Genomic DNA, 15825 nt, shown 5'->3' with positions numbered 1-15825 from the left:
AAGTATTTAAGAAGTATCATGCTTAATGATCTGGGTTTGGTTCTGCACTGGAAAAAAGGCAATTATGGTAAGGAAAGAAACCATTTTGTATAGAATAATTCTTTTTTGGTTTTTCGAGACAGGGTTTCTCTGTGTAGCTTTGCACCTTTCCTGGAACTCACTTGGTAGCCCAGGCTGGCCTCGAACTCACAGAGATCCGCCTGGCTCTGCCTCCCGAGTGCTGGGATTAAAGGCGTGCGCCACCACCGCCCGGCTTTGTATAGAATAATTCTAACTGGAAATTTTTGAGATATGCTAACCAAAAAAAAAAAAAAAAATGCTTAGAGTCCAGGAAACCATAGGGGAGAAAAGGCATTTATTACTGAAAAGTTAGGTTGTAATCATTGGAGAGAACTTGTATTTAACTTGGTAAGTCACAAGAAATAATATCTTTCAGTCTTATTTGTATGCATGTGTATATGTTCAGGTTCAAGGAAGCTGTTTTAATCACTGATCTATCTTGCTGGCCCACTTTTTTTGTTTTGTTTTTTGAGATGGGAGTCTTGCACTGTAGCCCAGGCTAGCCTGGAACTCATTATGTAGCCCAGGCAGACCTAGAATTCTTTCTTAGCTTCTCAAGTCCTGGAATTACGTGTGTACGCCAATATACCTATATGTTTTTATTTTTGAATAGAGACACATCGGGTATCACTGTATAAACCAAAAACATTGAATTGAGAGGTTGTAATGGTTAATTTTCATTGCCAACTTGAATAGACTTGAAATCTTCTGGAAGACACCCCTCTGGGAGTGTCCATGATGGCATCTCCAGGTTTAATCAAGGGAAGAGATGCAGTGGGTATGGTCTGGGGGCCAGAGTGAATACGAGAAGCAGAGTGACACAGTATGAGTGAGCACCAGTAGCCATCCCTCTGACCCCTGAAGGCAGAAGTGATGCAATCGGCACCTCCAAGCCTTCCAGCCACAGTGGACTAACCTCTCAAACTACGAGACTACGAGGCAAGACTGTAGAGAGCCGTGCACGGCCGCACCGCAAGGATGGCGCCGGCATCCGGCTTCTGCCTTCCCGATGGCAGGTGCTCCTTATTATAAAGGGCAGGGGAGAGAGAGAGAGAGAGAGAGAGAGAGAGAGAGAGAGAGAGAGAGGAGAGAGAGAGAGAGAGAGAGGGAGAGAGGAGAGAGAAAGAAAGAGAGAGAGAGAGAGAGAAAGAGAGAGAGAAAGAAAGAAAGAAAAAAAGAAAGAAAGAAAGAAAGAAAGAAAGAAAGAAAGAAAGAAAGAAAGAAAGAAAGAAAGAAAGAGAAAGAAAGAAAGAAGACTTTCCCCGGGGTCAGAAGATTGTTCAAGGTTCCTGAATAAACTGCTTGGAGAAGAGCCTGGCGTTGCGTCTTCCTTGCTGGTCGAGGCGGACGCGAACACAAGACAAACCCTTCTATACGTTGCTTTGTGGTGTTGTTGTTGTTAGATATTTGGTCATAGCAAAAAAACACAAAACAAAACAAAACAACAACAACCCAAATAGGCTGCCTTGGGTAGTCTTACGGCCTGTTAAAAACAATGGTAGTCAGGTGGCTGTGTAGGTTAGTTGGATAAAGCACCTCTCATAAGAACAATGATAGTCTCAGAAGGCAAGGGATTAATGAAAGAGCCCAGAGGGTCTGAGGGTTGATAACTAGAGGGAAAGGGTGGGTTCAGAACCAGGAAATTAGGTATGACACATGCCTGTAAACAGCAGTAGGGAGGCAGTGATGTAGGAGGTAAGAGGATGAGAAATTCAGGGTCATTTTTGGCTAAGAAGTTCAAGGTCAGCCTAGGCTGTATGAGACACTGTTTCAAAACAAAATAAGCTGGGCGATGGTGGTGGTGTTGGCAGCGGATCTCTGTGAGTTTGAGGCCAGCCTGGTCTACAGAGCAAGATCTAGGATAGGCACCAAAACTGCACAGAGAAAAACTGTCTCGGAAAAAACAAAAACAAAAACAAAACAAAACAAAAAACAAACCAAACCAAACCAAACAAACAAAAAAAAAAACCCAAAACAAAAACAAACAACGCCGGGCGGTGGTGGCGCACGCCTTTAATCCCAGCACTCGGGAGGCAGAGCCAGGCGGATCTCTGTGAGTTCGAGGCCAGCCTGGGCTACCAAGTGAGTCCCAGGAAAGGCGCAAAGCTACACAGAGAAACCCTGTCTCGAAAAACCAAAAAAAAAAAAAAACAAAAAAAAACCAAACAACAAAATAAAACACCAATAAAAGCTAGGATATTCAACTTAAATAAATCTGAATGTAGGTGATAAACCAAATCTTTGGGAAGATAGGAGTTTTAAGATTTCAATGGGCTTTCTGGGCATGGTGTATCTCTGTGGATGTGAGGCCAACCTGGTCTACAAAATAAGGACAGCAAGAGCTGTTACACAAAGGAAATCCTGTCTCAAAAATTAAACAAACAGCCGGGCAGTGGTGGCGCATGCCTTTAATCCCAGCACTTGGGAGGCAGAGCCAGGCGGATCTCTGTGAGTTCGAGGCCAGCCTGGGCTACCAAGTGAGTTCCAGGAAAGGCGCAAAGCTACACAGAGAAACCCTGTCTCGAAAAACCAAAAAAAAAAAAAAATTAAACAAACAAACAAACAAAAATTTAAGTTGGCAAGGTATGGTGGGGCACACTTTTAATCCCAGCACTTGAGAGGCAGAGGCAGGTGCATTTCTGACAGTTTGAGACCAGTCAGGTCTGCACACTGAGCTCCAGGACAGCCAGGGCTACAAAGTGAGACCCTGTTTCAAAATAACAACTGAAGTAAATGGGCTTGGGGTATAGCATGGGAAAGGCTGTAGCTTTGACCCCCCAAGAACAGAAGGAAAGAAACAAACAAGGCTGAGGCAGGAGAAGAGAGATGCCTCAGCCATTGAGAGCACTAGCTGCGCTTCCTGAGTATGAGTTCAGTTCCAGCTTTGATACCAAGCAGCTCACAACCTTCAGGGGATCCACTGCCTTTTGCCTCCAATGACATTCTCTCTCTCTTTCTTCCTCTCTGTCTCTCTGTCTCTGTCTCTGTCTCTCTCTCTCTCTCTCACACACACACACACACACATACACTTTAAAAAAATAAAATCTGGACTGGAGAGATGGCTCAGGGGTTAAGAGCACTGACTGTCCTTCCAGAGCTCCTGAGTTCAATTCCCAGCAACCACATGGTGGCTCACAACCATCTGTAATGAGATCTGGTGCCCCCTTCTGGCCTGCAGGTGTACATGCTGTATACATAATAAATAAATAAATCTTAAACAAACCACCTTTTTAAAGAGGTTCATAAGCATGGAATAGTGACTAATGTCATCAAGCCTTCACATAGCCTAAGCACTTCTCTGAGCACTTTACAGGTATTAACTGATCCAATAATTACGACAAATTGGAAAGGTTTTGAAAAAATACCTGAAATTGCAGCTGCCAGTGAAAAGCCTGAATTTCGGTATGTTTTTATTTTCAAGATAGAGTTTCTATCTGTGTGCAGCCCTGGATGTCCTGGGAACTCGCTCTGTAGACCAGGCTGGCCTCAAACTCACCAAAATCTGCCTGCCTCTGCCTCCTGAGTGCTGGGATTAAAGGTGTGCGCCACCATGCCCAGCCAAGTAGTCTGATTTGTAGACATCTTATGTGAGAGCCTGTGTAAAAATCGAGGTGAATTTACTGTGAACTAGGGATGGACTAGTGTGCAGAATGTTTTTCCCACAAGGTGGCCTGCTAGAAAAAAATTGCATGAATTATGATAAGTGAATGCACTTGAAAGCAAGGACTTTCAAGGGAATGTCCTGGCATGTCCACAGCATCTCTGTGGGAAGGGCAAAGGCCTGGGAGGAATATTCTTGGCTCTTTTCACACGACCAAAGATGGTAAGACACACCATCAGGTGTATTCCTGGCTGTCCTTGTATTCCCTTAAGCTAACTGTAAGCATCACCTCTTGTTTGGCTTGCTTTAATAGTAAAAATGGGAAGTGCTTTGTTCACACTACTCAAAGGCTTGGACTCCCCTGGTTAACCCATGCAGATCTTTGGCATTTCCATCCCAGGAGACTTAACCTAAAGGGCTGGTGGGACTCGACAATATTCCTCTAAAACCATTACATTATCCAACAGAAAAACGGAAAGTTAAGACCATAAACGGCCATTCATGGTGAAGCACTTGGTAAATCCACTACTTATGAGGCCAGCCAGGTTTACACAGTTCCAAGCCAGGCAGGACTACGAAATGAGATCATTTTTCAAGAAAAGAAAAGAAAAAAGACAGGCATGCAGCTTGTGTCTGCAGACCCAGAACCCCAGCGTGTGTCTGCAGACCCAGAACCCCAGCTTGTATCTGCAGACACAGAACCCCAGCTTGTATCTGCAGACACAGAACCCCAGCTTGTGTTGGGCAGACAGGATTGTTGGAGCTTGCTGGCCACAGGCAGAACAATAAGTAGAGACAGATAGAGCTGAACCCGAGGTCCTCCTCTTGCCTCCAAGAGTGAACACACACACACACACACACACACACACACACACACACACACCAGCAGTGCTCCCCTGATTAAAAGGGCTTGCTTACTATTTCAGTTAAGACTGCTAGAATTTACAGAAGGCTAATGGTCAACCAAAACAAATAGAGTCCTATGTTAAAGCTCCACGTGATCAAGTGAAACAAGTTGTTTATTTTGATCTCCAGAGAAACCAGGAAAGAGCTAATAGTCAAATCCCTAAGCAGGTCAGTTACAGTTTGTCATCAGGAAGTCCTGCTTTTAACCTTTGGAAGGAAAATAACTATTTCTTCTTTCCATGGCTCTTTTCTATCTGCAATGCTAAGCTTCTGCTCGGCTCATCAGAATATTCATTGTATAGAATGAGAAGCTGCCTTATTCTAGGATCTTCAAAGTCATTAATGTTATGCCCAGATCTTGGGGTCCCCCAAAAGACCACCACAGAGACCAAATCACATATGTAAAAGCAAAGAGCCTTTATTTCAAGCTTGGAGCTTGGTCTCTCTCTTTCTCTGACGCAGTGGTGAGAGCAGAGAGCCCCTAGCCCAGGCAGGGTAGGGTTTTTATCATAGCAGAGGTTGGGGTGAGGGGATTTCCACGGTTCAGGACCCTGATTGGCTGACATTTGTCTACGGGAATGTTTGGGATGCCAGGTATTTCCCCTTAGATGCAGGCCCTCCCTGGCTGGGGTCAGCTCATAGCCTCTCCTGGATCTGGTTGTTGCCTGCCAGTAAGCCTCTCACAGAAGTTATGTATAGGCCTCTAAGCCTGTCATGGCAGTTGTGTGGTCAAGCTGTTTTGGGTTCTCCCAAAAATTAAGGTCTTTAAAACTGCTGTAATTTCTTCCTTTTAAGAAACTCAAAGTCAGCCAGGCAGTGGTGGCACAGGCGTTTAATCTTAGTACTCGGGAGGCAGGCAGATAGGATCTCTGAGTTTGAGACCAGCCTGGTCTACAGAGTAAGTTCCAGGACAGTCAGGGCTGCACAGAGAAACCCTGTCTCAAAAGGAACAAGAAACAAACCCAGGGTGGTTACAGTGGCTCCCAGTCCCTACAGGCGCCCTCTTCCCTCTGCGCTCTTCTTACCGGCTTTCTTACTATCTCCCAGTCACACTGGTCTCCTTGTTCTTCCTTGGTGTGTTAAAGACAGTCCTGGGCCGGGCGGTGGTGGCGCACGCCTTTAATCCCAAACCAAAAAAAAAAAAAAAGACAGTCCTGGTTAGGGAATTGGCACTTGGTGTTCTTTACCAGGCCTTTCTCTCCCCTCCACATCTGCGCCTGGACCTGGTTGCCTTTTCCCTCAACTATTTCTCTCTCTCTCTTTTTTTTTTTTTTGATTATCCGAGACAGGGTTTCCCTGTGTATCCCTGGCTGTCCTGGAACTCACTCGGTAGACCAGGCTGGCCTCAAACTCACAGAGATCCGCCTGCCTCTGCCTCCCGAGTGCTGGGATTAAAGGCGTGGGCCACCACTGCCTGGCAAGTATCTCTTTTGAAAAACTAGTTCACACCATTTTTACTCATCTACTCAGTCTTTCTCCCTTAATCCTATTCCATGCCTCTGACTCCTTACTCCCTGACACATACTCGTGGTTTGATCCTAATATTAAACCAAGCCGGAGGAATTTTGTCTGTTTTGCCATCATATTCCCAATGCTAAAACAGTTCTTGGCACAAAGATATTGATGAATACTAAATGTGAACTTGATGAAGCAGGCTCCTTGCCTCAAAATCCTTGCTTCTATTAAGGCACAATTAAAATGAAATTGCTCTACTTAGGAACTTCCAAATCTCCCCAAAAGATTAACACTAGGCAGATGAGATGTAATGGTTAATCTGAGTCTATGCTAATAAACGCGATACTTAGGACTTGCAAACTACAGCGCATTACGCAATTGTGAGATTATCATAACCGACCAACTACCATTTCCTCGCTTCGAAAACTTTACAGGGAAATTTCGTCTGATTTTTCTTCTTCCCTCTTTCTAGAATGCGGACGGCCGACTACTGGCTGGGAAGAATATCCAAGTCGGGTGTGTAACATCGCGTACTCAAGGAGTCTGCGTGGAGAACGGCTAACTGGACCTGACGCATGCGCACTTCCCACCACGCCGCAAGATGGAGGCCAGCCATTTTGTCGCGTGTACACCCCCGATTTAGGGGGTGGTAGCGGCGGAGGCTGCCGGACACAGCGGTCACAAAACGGCGGGGATTCCCCAGCCTCGTGCGAGTAAAAGGCTCCAAGCGGGCAACCTCGCTATGAAGGGAAAGGCAGGGCGCAGCCGTCCCATCGCTCTCTTCACACCCGGGGCTCCCCCGCTCCTCCATCCCGTCCTCCCAGGTTTTCCTCCCAGCCCGCTCCGCGCAGACCTGACGCGCAGGCGCACGAGGAAACGCAGCGCCGCCTCCGCGTCCAGGGCTGGCCGACTCTGGCGCGCGCTTCTCCGACCCTTCCCTTGATTGGTCAGGTGGCCGTGCCATCACGCCTCCCTCCGCCCTCAAGGTCGAGACGGAAGCGGAGGGGGCGGGGCTGCCGCGCGCGTGCGCATTGCCTTCGCTGGGCCATTTGCTGCTATTGCGTTGCAAAAAAAAAAAAAAAGAGAAAAAAAAAAATTCTGACTAGGTAGCTTTGGGCCTCCCCTGTGGTAGAGAACCTAAAGGAAAAGCTTTCCGCAGCCGAAGGGACACTCTGGTAGTATTACGTTTTCGATACTAAGGCCTCCCTGGCTCGCCGGAGTTTGGCCCGCGGGATGAGGGAAGGGCCGTGAGCGTTGAGGGCCGTGAGGCTAAAACCTTTAGTTTCGGCGCTGGGCGGTGCTGAAAGGCGTCGCCGGCCCTGCTTTCGGCGCAGTTTCTCTCCCGACTACTGGTTTACACACGACCCCCGAGCCATAGTTGAGCACCCTTGGAAAGCCGCAGCCCCTCCTCGGGGGGAGCGTCGGGGAGCCGCCGGCGTGCCCAGCAGCGCGCCGTCCTCGCTCAGGCGAGCCGAGCGCGCGCCCCGTCCCCACCCCCCGGCCTCCCTCCCCGCCTGCTGCTTTCACGCACTCGCAGTGATTGTTTGGCCCGCTCCCGCCGCCGCCGCTCCCGCCGCCGCTCCCGCCGCCGCTCCCGCCGCCGCCGCCGCCGCCGGAGGACCAGCGGCGCTTGTGCAAACCGGGAAGATGGCGGCCGGCGGCGGCGGAGGCAGCAGTAAGGCCTCCTCCTCGTCGGCCTCGTCCGCAGGGGCCCTGGAGTCCTCGTTGGATCGAAAATTCCAGTCGGTGACCAACACCATGGAATCCATTCAAGGCTTGTCGTCCTGGTGTATAGAGAACAAGAAGCACCACAGTACCATCGTCTACCATTGGATGAAGTGGCTCCGGAGATGTGAGTGTGGGGGCGACCAGGAACGGGGGTCCCGGGGAGACGGAGGGAACGCGGCCCCCCGGCACTCCGGGGCTTGCCCGCGGAGCCGCGGCATTCAGTTAGGGCTCGCGTTCAACCTTGGACGCGGGTGTGCCCGAGCCCGGACTCCATTCCCGGGCAGGCTTGCCCTGGTCTGCAGGGGGCTCCTTTGCTTGGGGTTTGTTAGCGTCTCGTTTGGCGTGACCTTGGGCCGTTGGGCCTAGACCCGCAGAGCTGCCCGTGTTTCCCTTCCGAGCCCTGTAAGGTGTGCGTGCTGTCGGTGTCTCTGCGCCTCCACGGAGATGGTAGCGTCCGTTTACTCCTTACAGGCCCTGACGTGTTGGCGATTTCTGGGTTCCCTGGTAGTCGGGCTGGGGTTTCAGCCGGCCGCTTCCCTGGAATATGTTGGACCCTTCAGTGTTGTGCGCCGACGTGAAACTTGGGCTATGTGTGAAGAGGGGCCTTGTCTGGATTAGTGTGGGTGAAACTTGGCGTGTGCTGTGAGGAGGTTGAATGTGCAGCAATAGGAGCTCCAACCGAGCTCTAACCGAGCTGCGAGGCGGCCACCTGTTTTCTCTTTACCTGTGTTTGCAGCGGTAAAATGCAGACTTGGGGATACTGACGAGACACAACTGAGAAACTGGAATCAGTGTCTTCATTGGTCCTGAAGCATAGAGTGTATCCGGCCACTTCTAATCACCTGAAGTACATTTTATAGAATTGAGTTTGTTTGCATAGGCAATCAAAATGGGAAGTCTACGTTTCTTCATGTTATTTATTTTAGCATATAATACTTTCCCCATATATATTTTATCTTCAACTTGCGGGGCTCTCCCCGCAACCCCGCTTTAATATAGAAAAGAGGTCTTCTAAAAATATGGGTTGTTAAACTGGGCGTGGTGGCTCACGCCATTCCCGAGGCTGAGGCAGGAGGATTGCCATAAGTTTGAGGTCAGCTTGGGCTACATTTTAAATTCCAAGCAGCCTTAATCCCAACTCCATACATATTTATTTGAGTTTTAGTTTGCTCTTTATCCTTAGAGCCTCTTGTCAGTGCTACCCATTTAACAGGTTTCTTATTGCACGGCGGTCTGTGCTTCTGTAATATTTTTGAGTTTACAAGTTCGTGAACAGATAGATAAAACTTCAAAGTTAAAGGCCCCAAACTTGAAACCTTTTGTATTTAAAGTTATTGATGGGACAGTTGTTCTTTGAAATACAGTGCTGAGAAGGATGTTCAAGAAAAAAGACTGGCTTAGGTATCTCTGTTTACTATTATCAGATCTTTTCATTTATTTCTTGCCAAGAGATAAAATTAGAATCTGCGATATCAAATATGCTATCACCTTCAAAGACTAACATCAAGTATCTGCCACATGCCAGCCATTTCCTTAACCCTTACAATATACTTTATAATCTACGGGATTCTCAGAAGTGTCACGTTGCCAAAGGTTCCTCAGTGAAATGATGTCGTTAGGGTTTGGCTCTGTCATGACCTCTGAAACAGCGTTGGATGTATTTGGTATGTCATGGTAGTCAACAGTGCTGATGTGCTGAGAACATCTTCCACCCTGTTTTAAGTTAGGAAGCATTTTTACATTCTCTGCTGTTGGTCTTTGGTGTTTTAACTCTATGGTTACATTATTTTGGAGAATAAGTTGGTTCCTGCCTCTGCTGTGTGGGATCACAAGTGACAGGTAATACTTTTTTTCCCTAGTCAGCAATGAGACGAGAATTTTCCCTGCCCCGCTGCCGTTTTGTGTCTGAGCTTACTTCCTTTGTTGGAACTAAGAGTAGGAAGGCAATATCTCATCTAAAAGTGCACTCTGCATAATTTAAATCACGGTAAATGCACTTGGCTTCCTAAAACCTGCTGTCAGTGTCACAGCAGAGTGGAGTTTAGCTTTCTAAAACAGCTAAGAATAATTTGTGGACATTGGTATGTACACGTGATGGATATCTGCCTCACACCACCTAAGTGGGGAAGAGGCAGACACAGGTAGTTGGTGTATTGAGCCTGTGGTTTTTTTCGTAGATCTCGACAGAGTTTGGTTGCTAAGTTTGCTTAGGCAAAATTGTGAGGTAGATACCGGGCATTCCCAATCTCTCTGCGTTTTCCTGAAGCCATTTTTGCCTCTCCCTTTTCTTCTGACACGCAGTATTTAGTCATTTAGACCTCAGTTAAATTAAGTGACTTTGCTGGATATTCAAGACCTGTTTTCTTTCTTCATTTTATGATGCATCTAACTCAGGGCCTCCTGAGTTCTGTGCAAGCACTTCCACTGGACTCCTTATATATAGCTCAAGTCCTCAGAGGTGTTTTCATTGTATCCTAATCTTACCATGTGTAGTAACAATGACAGACTTTATGCATTGTAAAGAAAAAAAATTAATGCACAAGCATGCTTCCTGGATTCCATAGGCAGGTTCCATTGATTTCCTCTAGGCCTGTCTGTAACATTCATCATCTTCTGTCTGAGTTACCCGGCTGGTTTGGTATTCAACATAGAGCCCACATTGGTCTCCAGCCTGCAGCAGCATCCTCTCTTAGCCTCCCTGTTGCTGGTTTTGTAGCTTATTGCCACCATCCTTATTTTCTGACGTGATCTTCCTGTGATATGAACAGATATTATGCCTCTGCTCTTTTTTTTTTAAGACAGGGTCTCTCTGTGTAGTCCTGGCTGTCCTGGAACTTGCTATGTAGACCAGGCTGGCCTCGAACTCACAGAGATCAGCCTGTTTCTGCCTCTGGAGTGTTGGATTAAATGTGTGGGCTACCATGCCCAACTCATGCCTCTACTTTTTAACCTTCCATTGATATACTGTTGCAGCAGAGTTAAGTTAAATTTTTTGTACTGTGGTCGCTCCAAGAGCCTGTATCACCTGTACTGCCTGCTTCTCAGGCTTCATCAGATCCTGCCACCTTCTCATGTGGATCTCATCTCAAATATATCCTCCTCAGGAAGGCCTTTTCGAATTACCTTTAATTCCTATTATCTCTTTCCTTTTCCTTTTTCTCTTCCTTTCTTCTCTTCCTCTTCCTCTCCTCCTCTTTTTTTTTTTTTTTTTTTAAAGACAGAGTCTCACTGCATATAGCCCTGGCTGGCCTGGTCTTGCTGTGTCTACCAGGCTGACTTCCAATTCGTTGTGATCTGCCTGCCTCTGCTTCCTGAGTGCTGGTATTAAAGGTGTGCACCACACCTGGCAGGCATATCATCTTATTTTCTGCATGCTAAATTACTGCATTTACTTGTTATATCTTTATTGCCTGTTTTTCTCAAATGTCAGGGCTGTGTCTTGTTTGTCTCTATATTCCCAAGCACTTGATATAGATCAGTAAATATTTGCCAAAATAATATTGCAAAGTGACTAATAAAATACTTGCTTCTAGCCTGGTTGCACATGCCTGCAGTCCTGGCACTTGGGATTCTGAAGCAAGAGGATTGCAAGTTTGAGGCCAACCTGAGCTACTCCCCCCAAAAACTCCAGCCCCACCCCCAAAAAAACTTGAACAATTTTTTTTTTATTCCTGTTTTTGAAAGTATTTATAATTTAGTAAAACTGTGGGATGGCTCACTTGCTGGTTCAGGACGTGGCTCTTATGTGGACTTGAGGTGTAGTTTAATGAGGTTATCATTTCTATAGTTCATTTTTTTTCTCCCAGTTTTAGTGTAAAACGAGAGTCAGTATAGAAAGGTAGGAAAACCCAGACTTTAGAATTAGAGCTAGGTTTGGATTTTAGCTCCAGTGCTTCATCTTGGCAGATGCACGTGCAGAGTACTTAAACCGTGGCCTTTGTCTCTTATCTACAGGGAGCGTTGGACTCTCAGAATTTGTGGCTTGGGTTTAGGGAGATAATACATGTATCTTAGTATAGAATTAACCTACAGAAACATGAATTGTTTACTGTTGAGACCCTGAGCATTCGGGAGAATTACAGGACAGCTTTGCTTGGAGTACAGAGGTGGAGTCACCCAGTAATGGGGAGAGAATTGGACCAACCTCTTAGTGAATTAGAAGATGTTCTGAACAACCAGTGGGACAAAAGTGAAACAGTGTTTCCTAATACCTCTATTTTATCTTTTTTAAAAAATGATTTATTTTTATTTTTAATTCTACATCTGTGTCTGTCTGGGGGTATGTGAATTGGATCCCCTGGAGCTGGAGTTGTGAATAGCTGATGTGGGTACTGGGAACTGAACTCAGATCCTCTGTAACAGCAGTATGCACTCTTAGCCAGACCCTGTTTATCTTATTTCTAATCATTGAGTGGTTTAATATGTTTTAGGAAACAAAGTGAGAATTTAAATGAGTTCCTGCAGGAAAAGTAGAAATCTAATTAGCAATCAATTGTAAACCACAACATTTCTTAAAGCTTCCATTCATTCAGCTATCAATGTGTGTTTTGGTTTTTTTTTTTTTTTGTATTTATTTGTTTTGAGGCCCGGGGGTATACCCATGCCACAGTGCATGTATGGTCAGAGGACACCTTGTGGGAGTCAGTTCTCTTCTTCTGTCATGTGGGTTCAGGGATGGAACTCAGATCATCAGGCCTGGTGGCCAACTCCTTTCCCACTTGAGCAATCACCTTGGCCCTTTCTTTAGCTATTTTTAGTTAAAATTACAAAAAATAGAAAGGTAACCAGGTATGGTGGCACTTCCTGTAATCACAGCATTCAGGAAACAGAGCTAGGAGGATTAAGGCCAGTGGAGTCCTGTCTACAGAAGAAATGAGAGAGAAAGGGAAGAAAAAAGGAAAGGGTAAGGCTGCCTCTTTCTCGTCAACGTCAGTGGTCTTCCTGTGTGATTTTACACGTGCAGCTGTCCTTTGCTGTTTGCTTTTTGACTGTGTAGCACAGACTAGCATGGAATCATAGTTACTGCCTTTGATCTATGCAATGATTTCTCAGTTTTGATTTTAGATTCCAGAGTGGACCAGACCGTGAAGCTGGCATGACTTTATAGTTGACTTTGATTGAGTACTTACTATGTTCCATGCTTTGTCCTAAGAAGCATTTTATACATACTAACTTAGAATAATATACTAATCCTCGGAATAATTCTTAAAAGTAGGTGTAATTATGAGACCCATTTTACATTTGAGAAAACAGGAACAGAGGTTATGTAACTTGCCCCTGGTTACAGAGCTAATAGTTGTTTAAGCCAGAGTTTAAACCAGGCATTTTCAGCCACTGTATATACTACATGGTCTTTCCTATGTGTACAATATTTCTATAACGCAGAAAACCCTTGATGACTTGCTTATCATTCAGGCCTAGGCCATGTAGATTAGCTAGAATGTTGAGATACTGTGTCTCTTATTTTAATCTTTTAGGGTGGTAGAGGTTGGTTTGTTTTGTTTTTGGGCTAGGGTTTCATGTAGTTCAGGCTAGCCTTACACTCCTTATCCTCCTGCCTCTAGTGGTGGGATTATGGTGTGTACTACTATGCCTAGCCTTTAAAACAACAAAACCCAGGGTTAAACTGTGTGCTGTTGGCTATCCTGGGACTTAAGAAGACCAGGAGGCTAAACTTACTCAGAGATCCTCCTGCCTCAGCCTCCTGAGTGTTGGTATTAAAGGCATGCACCTGCAACACCATGCCCTGAGAACCTAATTTTCTTGTTTTTAAATTGACCTAAAATTGTACATAGTTATGTTCTGACTATATATATTTATGTTGTATATAATGTTCAAACCAAGGTAAGTATTATCTCCTCAAACACATTGCTTTGTGGAGAATGTTGAAGTTTTAATTTTTACTTTATATACATGTATGAGTGTTTTCCCTGCCTGTGTGTGTATACCCCATTTGAGGGCTTGGTGCCTGCAGAGCAGAAGCGTGTTGACCCCTAGAACTGGATACAGGTAGTTGTGAGCTGCTGTGCGGGTGCTGTCGTCATTCTGTTGTTGTTGTTTGCTTTTTTGACTAGCGCAAACTAGCCTGGGATCACAATTACTGTGTGGATCTATGCAATGATTTCTCAGTTCAAATTTCAGGTTTCAAAGTGGACTATAGGACCTTACAAAGGAACCCTGGTCCTCTGTAAGAGCATCAGTTGCTCTAACCACTAAGCATTCTTTCCAGTCCTGAGGTTTTATTGATTGATTGATTGATTGATTGATTGATTGATTGTTTTTGGAGACAGGGTTTCTCTGTGTAGCTTTGTGCCTTTCCTGGATCTCACTCTGTAGCCCAGGCTGACTTGAACTCACAGAGATCCGCCTGGCTCTGCCTCCCGAATGCTGGGATTACTACAAAGTACTTTTTCGTTTGTGTTTGAGATGGAGTGTTAGCTCGGCTGTCATTGAACTCAGGATCCTCTTGCCTCAGTCTCCCAAGTAGGTAGAGTGAGAGGAGTGACCAGAGCATCCAGCTCCAAGATTAATTCCATTACTCAGTCACTTCACTTACAGCTGCTTACTCCAGTGATTATTTTCAATACGTTTAAATGATTGATGACAGTGTACAGATTTGTTGGGTCTAGTGTGATATATTTGTATTTTAATTTAATTATTTTTAAAAGATCTTATTTTTTATGTGTTTGAGTATTTACCTACATATATGCATGTATAGCATATATGTGGATGCTGGGAAATAAACTTGGATTCTCTGGAAGAGCAGTTAGTGCTCTTGATTACTGAGCCATCTCTCCAGACTGTTCTTTTCTTTTCTTTTTTGATTTTCAAGACAGAATTTCTCTGTGTAAAGCCCTGTCTGTCCTGGAACTAGCTCTCACTAGTCTAGCCTGGAACTCACAGATATGCCTGCCTCTGCCTCCCAAGTGCTGGGATTAAAGGTGTGCGCTCTTGCGAGCCGCAAGAAAATATTATAGAGATTCAGCTGTATTAAAGCTATACCTTGGGCTGGAGAGATGGCTCAGAGGTTAAGAGCACTGGCTGTTCTTCCAGAGGTCCTGAGTTCAATTCCCAGCAACCACATGGTGGCTCACAACCATCTGTAATGAGATCTGGTGCCCTCTTCTGGCATACGGGCATACATGCAGACAGAACACTGTATACATAATAAATAAATAAATAAAATTAAAAAAAAAAAAAAAAAAAAAGCTATACCTTGAAATTTCTAGGTATAATTTCTAGCTTTAATATACAGCTGAATAGCTATAATATATTCTTGCGGCCCGCAAGAGTATGCCACCACCATCTGGCTCAATTTTAATTGACAGATAATAATTGTACAAATTTATGGGTACAGTGTGACATTTCAGTATGTTCATATAGTAGGTAATGAATAAATAAGGGTAATTGCTTATGTGATGATACTTCAGACATTTCTTTGTGTTTGGAACATTGATAATCCTCAACAAGAGCCTGGAAAGTTGGCTCAGCAGTTCAGAGCATTTGTTGCTCTATCATGAAAACAAAGTTTGGATCACAGAAACTGTATTAGGCATCTCACAAACACTTACAACTCAGCCAAGCGGTCTGATGCCCTCTTCTGGCTTCTGTGGGCACCAGCACACTCAAATGCATGTACATTCACATAGACACAGATATATAAACAATAAAAATGAATCTGTAAAAAAGAACAGAACTTACATGAGCTGTTTTGAAATATAGTTAATTGTTGTCGGGTATAGGTAGTTACCTTACTGTGCCGTAGAACAGAAGATTTATTCCTCCCTCTCGCTGCACTCCTGCCCCTGTTAACCATCAGCAAATATTTACAGGACACCTGTTGTGCCAGGTACTGTCTGGGCACTGAGGGCATAGGCGAACACAGTGGGCAGGGCATTTTCCTGTCAGACAGCTTCCTCTAGTGAGTCAAGACAGACAACAGATAAAGTGAGTAAAGGATTAATTAAGTCTGTTAGAACTGGGTGTTAGAGGTGACAAATGCTACAAAGCAGAAATAGGGAATACAGGGTGTTAGGGGGGTTGGAGTGGCAGATTAGTGGTAAGGAAACTGGGAA

General features: G+C 45.2%; 1 protein-coding gene across 6 annotated transcripts in view; it reads left to right on the top strand.

Moving 5' to 3' along the window:
* Positions 1-7611: 7611 nt before the first annotated feature.
* Positions 7612-15825, top strand: part of Rprd2 (regulation of nuclear pre-mRNA domain containing 2) — a 57424-nt gene continuing 49210 nt past the window's right edge. For 3 of the 6 annotated variants that reach the window (XM_059265876.1, XM_059265874.1, XM_059265879.1), the window contains exon 1: positions 7614-7874. In XM_059265876.1, the coding sequence (XP_059121859.1) occupies positions 7670-7874 (205 nt within the window). In that variant the 5' untranslated portion in view covers positions 7614-7669. Of the gene's footprint in view, positions 7875-15825 lie in introns of all 6 variants that reach the window. The other 3 variants (XM_059265877.1, XM_059265878.1, XM_059265880.1) reach the window with 2 other exon arrangements.

Source organism: Peromyscus eremicus, chromosome 6, assembly GCF_949786415.1.
Source record: "Peromyscus eremicus chromosome 6, PerEre_H2_v1, whole genome shotgun sequence".
Classification (NCBI taxonomy): domain Eukaryota; kingdom Metazoa; phylum Chordata; class Mammalia; order Rodentia; family Cricetidae; genus Peromyscus; species Peromyscus eremicus.
This window is presented reverse-complemented; position numbering and strand designations above follow the sequence as displayed.